The sequence below is a fragment of the Musca autumnalis genome, unplaced genomic scaffold (assembly GCF_047663935.1).
Source record: "Musca autumnalis isolate F117 unplaced genomic scaffold, ASM4766393v1 scaffold_1, whole genome shotgun sequence".
Taxonomy (NCBI): domain Eukaryota; kingdom Metazoa; phylum Arthropoda; class Insecta; order Diptera; family Muscidae; genus Musca; species Musca autumnalis.
Window position 1 is genome coordinate 18,776,637 of NW_027411644.1, and position 13,919 is coordinate 18,790,555.

Genomic DNA, 13,919 nt, shown 5'->3' on the forward strand with positions numbered 1-13,919 from the left:
GAAATCGATTGACTTGTAACGCCAAACTTCCAATCAATGTCTTCCACTAGAAACTTCTTCCGAAAGCTTTAAAACAAACTGTGATATTTTATATTTTAATTAAGAAAAAAACTATTATAAAACTATATTTTTATGAAAAAAAAAAACAACAACAATATACAACATTTATAAACAAAAAATCTCTTTTGCATTTTTATTCTGAAGTTCTCGTAGAAGTCAAACACGGCGTTCTTGAACCAAATTTAAATGGGAGGTGCTCACACCTGGGAATGTTCATATATGAGAAAAATCAAAAAACAAAAAAAAAATCACCGGAGCACTTATAAAATAAATCGCGATTCAATTTGACATTTTTAAGGTTTTTTTAGGTTTTCACGATTTTGCTTGGAAACCGCAAGTCCTATCGAAAATGTTGTAGCTATGAAAATTCTCTACCAGATTGACTTTTATGATATCTTCGTAGCTTTAACCGTTATTGAGATATATAAGTTCAAATTACTATAATGGCTTGACTGCATCGCCTCCTTATATCACAATGTTATGCACAGTGCAACTTAACTAACTTTAAATGAAAACCGCTTACACCAGGGAAGTTTTTGCGGATTCTGAAACAGCACTGTTTATAGATGAGAAAAATCCAAAAACAAGAAAAAAAAAATAGCTGCATGGATTTTTTCATAAATCGCGATCAATGTTCACATTTTTAGTTTTTTTTTATACCCTCCACCATAGTATGGAGGGTATATTAAGTTTGTTTTTCCGTTTGTAACGCATTGAAATACTCATTTGCGACCCTATAAAGTATATATATTCTTGATCAGGGTAAAATTCTAAGTCGATCTGAGCTCGTCCGTCCGTCCGTCCGTCCGTCTGTGGTAATCACTCTAGCATCCACAAAAATGAAGATAGGACGCTGAAATTTTGGGAAAATGCGTCTTTTGTTTGCAGGCAGGTCAAGTTCGATGATGGGCTATATCGGTCCACGTTTTGGTATAGCCCCCATATAACGGTACCCCCCGATTTGCGGTATTTTGACGTTTTTAGCTAAATTTTTAGACCGATTTAGCTATAATTTGACATTTAGGGTCCTTAAGTATCAATAAACTTATATAACAAAAGTTGTGGACATAGGTCCACGTTTTGGTATAGCCCCCATATAACGGTACCCCCCGATATACGGTATTTTGACGTTTTTAGCTACATTATCAGACCGATGTAGCTATAATTTGACATTTAGGGTTCTTAAGTGTTAATAAACTTATATATTAGAAGTTGTGGACTTAGGTCCACGTTTTGGTATAGCCCCCATATAACGGTACCCCCCGATTTGCGGTATTTTGACGTTTTTAGCTACATTTTCAGACCGATGTAGCTATAATTTGACATTTAGGGTTTTTAAATGTCAATAAACTTATATAACAAAAGTTGTGGACATAGGTCCACGTTTTGGTATAGCCCCCATATAACGGTACCCCCCGATTTACGGTATTTTGACGGTTTTAGCTACATTTTCAGACCGATTTAGCTATAATTTTACATTTAGGGTTCTTCAGTATCAATAAACATATATAACAAAAGTTGTGGACATAGGTCCACGTTTTGGTATAGCCCCCATATAACGGTACCCCCCGATATACGGTATTTTGACGTTTTTAGCTACATTATCAGACCGATGTAGCTATAATTTGACATTTAGGGTTCTTAAGTGTTAAAAACTTATATATTAGAAGTTGTGGACATAGGTCCATGTTTTGGTATAGCCCCCCAAATAACGGTACCCCCGATTTGCGGTATTTTGACGTTTTTAGCTACATTTTCAGACCGATGTAGCTATAATTTGACATTTAGGGTTCTTAAGTGTCAATAAACATATATAACAAAAGTTGTGGACATAGGTCCACGGTTTGGTATAGCCCCCATATAACGGTACCCCCCGATTTACGGTATTTTGACGGTTTTAGCTACATTCTCAGACCGATTTAGCTATAATTTGACATTTAGGGTTCTTAAGTATCAATAAACTTATATAACAAAAGTTGTGGACATAGGTCCACGTTTTGGTATAGCCCCCATATAACGGTACCCCCCGATTTACGGTATTTTGACGTTTTTAGCTACATTTTCAGACCGATGAAGCTATAATTTGACATTTGAAGTTCGTAAATGTCAATCAACTTATGTGACAAAAGTTGTGGACATAGGTCCACGTTTTGGTATAGCCCCCATATAACGGTACCCCCCGATTTACGGTATTTTGACGTTTTTAGCTACATTTTCAGACCGATATAGCTATGATTTGACATTTAGGGTTCTTAAGTGTAACTAAACTTATATAACAAAAGTTGTGGACCTAGGTCCACGTTTTGGTATAGTCCCCATATAACGGTACCCGCGATTTACGGCATTTTGACGTTTTTATCTACATTTTCAGACCGATTTAGCTATCAATTGACATTTAGGGTTCTTAAATGTCAATAAACTTATATAACTAGTGGACATAGGTCCATGTTTTGAAATAGCCCCCATATAAAGTTACCGCCCGATTTCAGGTATTTTGAGAATTTTACCAACAAGTTTTAACCGAATTATCTGTAATTTGAACATTTGACATTTGAAATTCTTAGTGGTCACCACACCTCTCCACCAAAAACTGCCAAGAAAGCCCCCCTATAACGGTACCTCCCGATTTTCAGTAATTTGATGATTTTAGCTACAATATTAAACCGAAGTAGCAGTAATTTGACATTTGAAGTTCTTAGTGGTCACAACACCTCTCCATCAAAAATTGTCAACATAGGTCCATGTTCGGATATAGTTCCCATGTAACGGTACCTCCCAATTTTCAGTAATTTGTCAATTTTAGCTATAATTTTTAACAGAACTAACTGTAATTTGACATTTGAAGGTTGTAGTGGTCACCACACATCTGCATCAACAATTTTCAACATAGCCCCAATATAACGATACTTCCCAATTTTCGGTACTTTGAGGATTTTACTTAAAATGTTTAACCGAACGTAGGTCCATGTTTTTGTATAGCCCCAAAACAAACCTCCCGATTTTCCGTACCTTAGCTTTATTTTTTGGACGAACTTTCTGTAATTTGAAATTTAAAAGTCAACAAAAATTCTGCAACAAAATTGTTCATTTAAGTTCATATTAATGTTAATGACATTTGAAGTTCCCACGTTATGTACCGATTTTCGATATTTTGAGGATTTTTAACCGAATTAGGAGTTATTTGACATTAAAGGCTCCCATCAAAAACTGTCAACATAGGCCCATGTTTTATTATAAGCCCTATATAACAGTACCTCCCAATTTCTAGCCCACCAAAAATTGTCAACAGTTAGATATAGGCACCATAAAAAAGGGCCTCCCGAATGAAGCATTTTATGTACATTATCTGACATTTTAACGTACTCACTTAAAGTTGGGGACAGGAATGAGTATTTTATGGTGGAGGGTATGAAAAGTTCGGCCCGGCCGAACTTAATGCTTTTTTACTTGTTATGTTTTCAACATTTCGCTTGGAAACCGCAAGTCGTATCGAAATGTTGTAGCAGTACAAGATTGGCTGATTGATATTTTCCTAGGTTTTACCATTTTTGAGATATAGAGGTTCAGATCAAACTTTCAGATTTTTTTCTTAGGTCTTCAGGATTTAGCTTGAAAACTGCAAATCCTTTCGAAATGGGACAAAAGAATATGTTGTAGCTGTGAAAATTCTCTACAAGATTGGCGTTCGTAATTTTTTCCTAGGTACCATTTATGAGATATATAAGTTTCAGTTGGGGAACTGCAGTCATGACATTGTTTTATAAGGAGGCGATACAGTCAATCCATTGTCCTAATGTGAACTTCTATATCTCAGTAACGGTAAAAACCCCCTAAAAATGTCAACTTGAATCGCGATTTATTTAAAAAGCGCTCCGGCAATTTTTGTTTTTTTTTTGTTTTTTTGATGAACATTGTAGTTTCAGAATCCGCAAAAACTTCCCAAGTGTAAGCACCTTCCATTTACATTTGGTTCAAGAGCACTATGCAAAGCCTTAAATACTTTCTTAGGTTATAGTTATGTTTTTGATTCATGGCTAAGTTTTTGACATTAGATTCATAGTTTTGAGGTAATTTGATTCAACATTTCGCAGGAATTACAAGTTCTAATTCCCTCAAGGACCACTTTTAATGTCTTACCTTCGATAAACCTCAGCCAAGTCAATCCTCGAAGTACAAATATAAGTTGACATTTTCCAAATTTCATTAAATTTGGCAGAATTTGGTTGTTGGTTGCACCAAATACCTCATACCGGGCGAAACCATTTTGAACCATTTTCACCAAAAGCAATAGCGTTCTTCCTATGGTTAAAAAATAATATTCCCCAATTTTCAGCTGAATCGGGCAATAAATGCTACCTGTACATTGCGAATGCACGGACGACCATGCATAAATCGACTCAGAAAGTGATTCTATATACATATATCCCTGGAAGGAACTATAGGTCTATCCCGTTTTCTTTTGTATGTTACATACAAATTCACAAATACATAATACACCTTACCACAATGTAGTGTAGGGTATGTAGGGTATAAAAATGCAGAGAAGTACCTGTAAAACTCATAATATGAATTGAAATCATAATTTCGACTTTCAAATGCCGCCATGGACATTTTTAATTCTCCGCATTGGTACAAATGATGTCAATCCTCAATGTCACCGCTTTATATCAAGGAACTACATATAGAAAAAGAAGAAGACCAGACATTCAGGAGAAAATAGAAACCCATGTAGTAGCAAAGACACTCACCAATGATAAGGTCCCTGACAACAAGTAAAAAAGTATCAGTCGACATTGCCGACAGAGATATACCCTTAGCCTGTGTGGATTGAAATACTTTTTTTCCAAAAAAAACTTACGTATTTAGGGAAGTTTTCAAAACAATATGGATAGGATTAAAGCGCAAAAAATTTGCGGAGATATCGATAGATAGGGCTTTTTTTAAACTGAGTTTCGACAATATTTAGAGTACCATTTTAGCGAATATTTTCGAACTTTTGTGGGGGAGGTATCGGAAGGTCCACTCCTTCTAGCTTCGAATTTTATCTAATATTCGAAGAAATATTACGATATCCAAAGTGTGGACGAACGCAATATTCGGTTCGAGCTCTCCAGTCACTACATCTGGTGCCATAGGGTGGCTTTACAACTTTTGGGGTTTTTTCTCAAGAAGCATGGACTTGCCCTCGAAAAAGACTTTCATTGTCGTAAATGAGGCAGCGAATGGAAGTTGCTTCAACAAAAATCAAAGTGATCCGAGAGCAGGTCTTAAACTGAATTTATCCAAAAATGTGTGTGGGAGGTACACGACGGAGTGAACAAATATAGTCCATATTCGAACCTGACCTATACCTGGTAGATATATTAGGGTGTGTAAAGTATGGACCAAATCGGTTATCGTACGAACAATATTTCCGAACATTTTTGAACTTTTGGGGGGAGGTACCTGAAGGAGTGGACCGATATGGCTTATCTTCAAACTTAAAGTATGTTTGCACAAAATATTACTAAGGCCAAATTTTGGACCAAACCGACAGATCCGTTCGAGAGTTGTCTTGCGCTCCAAACACCTCACTCTGTCATAGGGTTTTTTGCATCTTTCAGGCTATTTTTTCAGGAAGTGTGTACTTGCCCCAGATGAAACTGGTACCGCCGTATGGGGGGGGGGGGGCAGTGAATACAAGTTGCTCAAACAGACATCAAAGCGATTGGAGAGCAGGTCCTAAACTGACCTTATCCGAAATATTGTGTGGGAGGTATCCGAAGGAGTGAACCGATGGAGTCCATATTGGAACCTCATCTAAGTCTGGTAGATATTTCACGATTTGAAAAGTATGGACCAAATCGGTTACTCCTTTCAAGAGTTATCGTGCGTACAAATTTTCCGAACATTTTCGAACTTTTGTGGGGGAGGTACCGGAAGGGGTGGACCGATATAACCCATCTTCGAACTTAAACTAAGTTTGGACAAAATATTACGAAAGCCAAATTTTGGACCGAATCGGTTGAGCCGTTCGAGAGTTATCGTGCGCTCCATCCAGCCATACAGACAGACAGACGGACGGATATGGCTAAATCAACTACAAATTGTCTGAAACGGATTTCGTCCAAACATACTTGGGGTCTAAAACCATTATTTCCATGAGGCACATTTTGCCCGTATGAAAGTGTATATACCCTCGTTAGCATAAATGCTGAGTGTATAAAAATTTAACATTCCCCATACCATATTCAACTATATTACAGCGTCGTAAGATAGCGGTATGTCAAAATGAGTCAATGTTTAAACCTACAAAATTTTGAAAAAATTCTATTAGCTCCAGAATCAGACTGGATACTTCATTAATGAAACGATTTGTTTTTAACCCCAGACCTAATAGGCTGTTTATATTATAGGTTTTTGTCGGTTAACCTTCCTTATGAGGATTTTTTTGACGTATATGCAATGGAATTGACATTTAAAACCCAGTGGGTTAGTTAAATCCGGTTATATATAAACGTACAATAAGGATTGTAATTTTGAAAACTCCATTTGATAAATGTACAAAAGAAAAGACAATAAAATTTCAGTTAAAATATTTTTATATTTTCATGTTTTCCTATAAAAATAATTTTTTTGTTTCTTAATTTAAAATATCACATTTATGTTAAAGCTTTTTAAAGTTTCGGTGTTGTAAAATATTTATAATATTTTACTAAATTTTTCGATGGAAGACAGGATTTGTAGAATTTTTGTTATAGAACGGTTTCATTCTTAGGCTTGGGCCCAACGATCTTGCATGCAAGACAATTGCTCAGCAGCACTGGTTGTAGTCCAAATGAAGGTACCTTGTTCGGTGCGAATGAAGTGAACTGGTACTGAGGTGGGATATTCGAACTCTTCTTCATCACAGTATTGCTGCTTGGCTGAGAGTTGTTCATTGATGTCATTTTCAAAGGATTCCATGGATGCACAATCAGATTCCAGACTGGCATTGCGGTCATTTTCCAATGATTCCATTGAGTCAGCAGCAACTTTCTTGGCTTTTTGTTGTTTGAAGATTTGTTTCAACAGTTTCTTCACACTGTAGCTGGTTTTCTTGTTGGAGATGGTGATATCCATGTTGCATTGGTTTTGTGTGATTTCCACGCACATTTTGAATGTGTTTTTTGTAAGGTTGTATAGTGTTTGAATGCTCAAAAGAGAATGATGTTGAATCCTTGAGAGTCTCTGCCTTTTATACCCTCAGCCATGAAAAACCAAGAGAATAAGAAGAAGCAGGCAGGTCTTTGTAAAAATACCAACACTCAAAACCTGCATTCAAAATGTCTGTCCAAAAGGATTTTCATTTATCCTTACGTGAGCGTGGGAATGCTCGAGGAAAATTAAAATTGTACTGCCAAGTGATAACAAAAGACATCTGTTGTACGAAATTGTATATTTAAGATTTTGTTGTTGCTTTTCCTTTAGAAATAGGATGTTCCAGGACAGACGAATTCCTTTAGGAAATAATAGAATTTCATTAGTTTCGAAATGTTTCCCACGCATTACCGAGGCATTGCAATGATCACACAGATATTGTTCGATTGTGGATAAGAGGAACTCGTAAGGCTGTGGGAAACATGCTGTCACATTTACTTAGAGTAAATATTTTGGGTTAGAATAAACATTGATGATTGTGTTTAATAACGTAATGAATGTTAAGCATGCTAAGCATGAGCCTAGTATGAGGATACTGGGAGCGGGCCAACACGTTCTTGGCACAACTTTTGGTTATGTTTCCAATTGCACTTACCACAATGAATTTTTTGGAATTGTTCTTTGAAATTGTCAATGAATTAGAAGGAAGCAAATTCAGATCGTACAATTTAAATACGAAAAATGCCACATCAGAACAAATCGTTTAAAATTTAATACGCATAAAAGAAACTCACATAAAAAGTACATGATTCAGAATATTAATTTGAAAGAGGTATGGAAAATTCCAAGTGGAGGGGTAACCATTTCAGGTTAGATATAATCTTATTATATACCTATGCTGAATTTTTTTTAATATCGGTTTTATATCCCACATATACTTAACCTAATTGTCTCCTGTGAAAGGACCTTCCGAACTCCTAGACCAACTCGTCTAAAACAACAGTCTTTTATAAAAGTTCTATTGAATATTGTTAAAAAAAAAAAACTTATCTACCTACTGGGCTTCTTTGAGGAGATCTGCGGTATTTCTATGAGAATCAATGACCGCCAACAAACAAAACGATTGTCGTACCATTCACACAAAATCACAAACTATTAATTTTTTCTGAATCGTTTCGTTCTCAAAACAAAACCACAAACTTTTCAACTGAAGAAGAACAAATGTGTACGATTGCTGAAATGTACTTTGGCTATGCTGTTCCGAGTTGTTTCATTCACGAACGAAACAAAATGAATCGTTTGCTATGCGAAATGTTTAATGACACATTCAGACACACACACATTTACATTCTTGGAATATACTGCGGTGAGTGTTTCAATCAACCACTAAACGTTTGCAGTGTGTATTGTACGGTTTCGTTTTGAGTTGTTGTGAAGTTCAGAACTTTTAATTTTTTATATTGTTCGCTCTCACGAATGTAAATAAAACGAAACCATACAGCGAGTTCGGTCAACTTGGGTTATGTTTCGTTTTGTACTTATGGAAAATACGAAACGTTTGCAAACGTTTCATAATGTTTTTTCCGTACACTGATGAGAAGAGCCTCTGGTCCAAAGATGGCCTGTCAGAAAGTGTGACGCATGTGACATACTTTTCCGACATATAATACATACAAGTCCAAAACGGCAAAAGTAAAGTGATGCAATATTAGGATGATTCAGAGAAGCGGGAAAAAATGTTTAGGAGGACCATCTATTTGAGCGGGTAATTGACACTTGGGTATAAAAAGTTTCTTGTTGAAAAACAAGAAACAAGGGAACTGATGAAGATCTGTGGCGAGATCTGAAACTATAGTCTTCCCTGCCTTACCCTTTGGTAAACATCGCCATTTTTTTCCACTAATAAATTAAAGTTGTTTAAAAAAATATTAAAACAAAGACTATGGACATATGCCTGAATATTTTGAAAAACAAAATAGAAGTCGTCATCCCAAATAAAAAACGCCGGGCACCGTCGAAATGTTGTTCATTGCAGTAGTATGCAATACCAACAAATTAGTTATGTGTTTTTTCGTCGAGAATCGACGAACGCATAGCAGTGGGAAAGATTTGGTTTTGTTTGCAAGTGAAGTTGCTCGAGTTTAGGTAGTGCCAAAGAAATTCTCGATCAGAGTGTTTCTTTGCACACGTATCTATTTGAGCGGGCAATTGACACTTGGGTATAAAAAGTTTCTTGTTGAAAAACAAGAAACAAGGGAACTGATGAAGATCTGTGGCGAGATCTGAAACTATAGTCTTCCCTGCCTTACTCCTTGGTAGACATCGCCAATTGTTTCCCACTAATAAATTAAAGTTGTTTTAATAAAATATTAAAACAACGACTATGGGATTAAGCCTGACTATTCTGAAAAACAAAATAGAAGTCGTCATCCCAAATAAAAAACGCCTCCTAGGACCATTTAAGTGTATTTTTCTAAGATTTTTATGAGGATCCATTGAGGATCATACACGTGGATTCATAAAGTTTTTGGGGATCCATTAAGAACTGTAAACTTGTAGTTTTAAAGATTTTAAGAGAACTCGTTAAGGATCATTTTCGTAGATTTTTAAAGATTTTAAAAGGACACATTGAGAACATAATACGGGTATTGTTAACGATTTTTAGAGGGACCTATTCACGTGGATTTTTTTAAGATTTAGGCTATATACGGGAATTTTTAAAGATTTTTTTGAGGACCATAAACGTGGATTTTTTAAGATTTTTAGGAGGTATCTTTCTGGAAATTTAAGCAGTTTTGAAAAGAAGGCATTAATTCATTAGTATAATCCAGGAAGGTACCCTGGAAGGTCTCTAACTTATGAAGACATGGATGTCAAGAGGGTATCACGAACGGACGGTCACCACTACAGATAGAGAAATGAAAAGATTTAAAAAAAAGCAACAGCTAAATACGCATTTTTTCAGATGTAATTCGAATTATTTTAAATGCAATTCGAGAATTCCATTTGTAATTCGAATTATTCCACCTGTAATAAGAATTATTATTATTTTCATATATAATTCGATTTATGCCATTTGTAATTCGAATTATTCTATTTAGAATTCGATTTATTCCATTTCTAATTCGAATTATTCCATTTGTAATTTGAATTGGGTGCCACCGTGGTGCAATCGTATGCACACCAGCCTTGCATGCTGAAGATCGTGGGTTCGATTCCCCGGCCAGTCAACATCAAAATTTTCAACGGTGAAAAAATACCCCTCAGTAATGTTGTCGACATTTCCTAAGTATTTCAGCAATGTAAAACTTCTCTACAAAGTAGTGTCTTAAGACACGCCGTTCGGACTCGGCGATAAACAGTAGGTCCCATACCATTGAGCTAATATGAATCGGGGTGCACTCATTGATATGAGAGAAGTCTCCCTTCTCCCGTATGGGATGTTTGTGGAACAATTATTATGATTCGAATTATTTTATTTGAAATTCGAATTATTCCATTTGTAATTCGAATTATTTTATTTGTAATTCAAAAAAAGCCAGATATAAATTTGATTTAAAAAAAAAAATAAATAAAAAAATATTTTGTAATTTTTTTGTTTCGAATTACAAATAAAATGATGCGAATTATAAATGGAATTCTCGAATTACAACTAAAATTTTTCGAATTACATCTGAAAAAGGTGTAGACTATTAAGGTGTGCGGCTCCGTCCGTAAGGGTCTTTTATTTAACAACCCAGCAAACCAATCGTACCGATATCGTAACGAAATCGGACAAAATTTCGGACGTTACGTCCGATATCTGATCCGAATTCGTAACGATATCTTAACGAAAGTTGTATGGAGTGGTTGACATAATTTCGGAACGAAATGTCGGAGCGAAATCGGATCGATTTCGGTCAGAATTCGCAACGAAATCGGAAGAAAATCCTTGGGAAATTCGGAATTCGAATTTTTTCCTCCGAATTTTCGTACAGATTTCTGAACGATTTCGGAATAATGTCGTATGAAAATCTGAGGTTCCTTCCGAACTTTCGTAAAGATTTCTGAACGATTTTGGAATAAGTTCGTATGATTATCGAAGGAAAAAGTGTTTTTCTGATATCAATTTTTTATTGATAAATTTTCTTTGTTATGTTTTTTATTGAAGATTATAATTTCAAAGATATCTAATGATTTTCACTGTTGTTATCATTTTGTAGTTATAGCAGAACAATGTAAACTTTATGTACGAATATGTTGAGTCTATCAGCACTAGCTTGAATTATTATATGTTGCATTTATATTTAAAATATTTAAAAAATGTATATGCGAATTTTATAACCAACCATTTTGTTTTTCGACAACAAACTAAAATGTTGCTTGTTAAATATATACAAAAGGTGGTTGTTGTGCGAAGGGAAATTTGTTTCCGACATATCGATCCGAATTCCTAACGAAATCGAAAGAAAAACATTAGCAAATTCGAAGGGATATTTACTTCCGACATTTTCTCCGAAATCGGAACGAAATCTGAACGTCTCCCCCTACGAAAAATCGTATAGAAATCGATACGAAATCTGAACGATTTTGCTTCCGAAATGGTTTCGATATGTCGGACATCCGACATTTGGTTTGCTGGGAATGAACGAAATTAGGTTGAAGCTCAACCATATGCGTAAAATGGAGGAAATGTGTGTGTCTGCGTATGACACTAACTGATACATGGCCCTCGGCTAAAAAAGCAAAGAACCTCTCCGAACAGTTTAGTACCAAAAGAGGACAAGGTTATACGTGATGCAAACGTTAAAAGGAACTGCTCAATATACACCAATAACCACATGTCACTTGCTGATGCCGATGACATTGACACCATAGGTCTTACTGATCGAGTAACTAATACATTTGGAAGGGTCGAAAAAACATTTGTTAGCATGTTACTTGCTTATGCTGACAATGTTGAATCTGCGAAAGTGGGCCTGGCGGTTAACGGCGACAATACCAAGTAGATGATGCCGACGCTCAATGCTTCGACAGAACTCGGACCAACTTTGGAACATTTTAAATTTGAGTTAAAGACTTCGTCCACCTCGGTACCGTCAGAAGCACAGCAAACAACATCACTTGTACAGTCTTAAAAAGGGCCGCATAAACAAGATGTTGCAAACAATTTAAAAACGATCCCAGAAGAAGAAGAATTTTATGTACTGACCAACAAATGCTACTTTGGCTTAAGTAAGCAAAATAATGTCAGCTGTGCCGACAGAGATATACTCTCACTCTCGGACCTAAAGGAAATAAGCAAAAACAATACTTCTTCTATAGGTTTTTTTTCTTTTGAGTTTTTGGGCCAATTTCTCAGGAAGTATGGATTTGCCACCACGAAAAAAATTGTGCCGTCTTAACTAGGGCCGCATAAACAAGATGTTGCCAAAAAATTAAAAACGATCCCAGGCGAGTCCTTAAACTGTACTCTATCCAAACTTTCTCTGGATAGAAATCAATATTCAGACATAATCCGAGTCTGTGAAAAATATTACGATGGACAACGTTTGGACCAATTCGGTTTCTCCCTTCGAAGGTTATTTTACGTATAACCTAGTTTAGTTGATGTCGACAGGCTTTTTAGGAGTTTTTGGGCTATTATCTCAGGAAGTATGGGCTTGCCATCGAAAAAAATTGCGCCATCGTAAAAGGACCAGCAAGAAGACCTTGTTGCAAAAAATTTCAAAACGGTCCGAGATGGGCTGTTAAGCTGTCCTTTTTCCAAATTTTGTGTTTTGTGGGAGTTGCCCGAAGGAGTGGACCGATATAGGCCATATTCCAACCTGATACATGACTAGACGAAAAAATATTATGTGCAAAGTTTGGACCAATCAAAAGCTCCCTGCGAGAGTTGTCTTGCGGATTTGCCATGTTAGTTGGTCAAGGTTTCTTGGAGCTTTTATGTCATTATCTCAGAAAGTATGGACTTGTCCCCGATAAAAAATTGTACCGCCTGCTGAAAGAAAATTTCAAAAAGATTCGAGAGGAGCTCTTAATCTTCAGTTTTTCTGAATTTTGTGTGGGAGGTATCCGAGGGGTGGACCGAAGTGGAAGTAACTTCTTAAACTTAACTTAAACTAAGTTTCGAAAAAATATTACGAATGCCAAATTTTCAAAGTGTATAGGTGTACCCTATTTAGCTTAAAGGCTGAAGATATAAAAATAATTGATACATATTTCTGTTGCAGTCATGGCTTGCGTTAGACACACGCTTTAACCTTACAACGCACGCTTTCTATCCTTACGCCTATTTACAAACAAACTAAGATCAATACACACTATTCTTATCACATTTTGTAATACAATCAATTACTCTTAAATAAGCAACACAATTCTTATTTCCTACCAATTATCCACAAGTAGCCTAATCTGAACCAGAGAAAAGGATACAAAAACACCCTGCGTGCCTAATTTTCACTTTTGCCACAGTCTAATGCGTGGGAAACATTTCACAAAGATCGCTCACTTACTATTATTCTATTTTATTATGTCTGGTTGTCTAGTGTTTTCAGACATGCTCGTGCACAGAATTTAAAACTGAAGATACAATAACAACAAGAAAGGATCAAATACTATCCTAGCAATGAAAAAAAAACTATTTTAGCAAACATTCCCACGACTCGACAGGAAAAATCTAACAAAGAAACAGGCTATTGTTTTAGGAGCTGGTAGTTTTGCTAAAAACCTGCATATCCTTTTTCTTGCTAGCATCTTAG

The 13,919-nt window shown here is 35.9% G+C and overlaps 1 protein-coding gene across 1 annotated transcript; it reads right to left on the reverse strand.

The window, feature by feature from the left end:
- Window positions 1-6,813: 6,813 nt before the first annotated feature.
- Window positions 6,814-7,161, reverse strand: LOC141391579 (enhancer of split m4 protein-like). Its single transcript, XM_073964451.1, has one exon. The coding sequence runs from the start codon at window positions 7,159-7,161 to the stop codon at window positions 6,814-6,816; it is 348 nt and encodes a 115-aa protein (XP_073820552.1).
- Window positions 7,162-13,919: the final 6,758 nt, after the last annotated feature.

What these genes read in the sequence shown, in the direction of transcription:
- LOC141391579 (XM_073964451.1), bottom strand. Translation starts at nt 7,161, where the DNA reads ATGGATATCACCATCTCCAACAAGAAAACCAGCTACAGTGTGAAGAAA.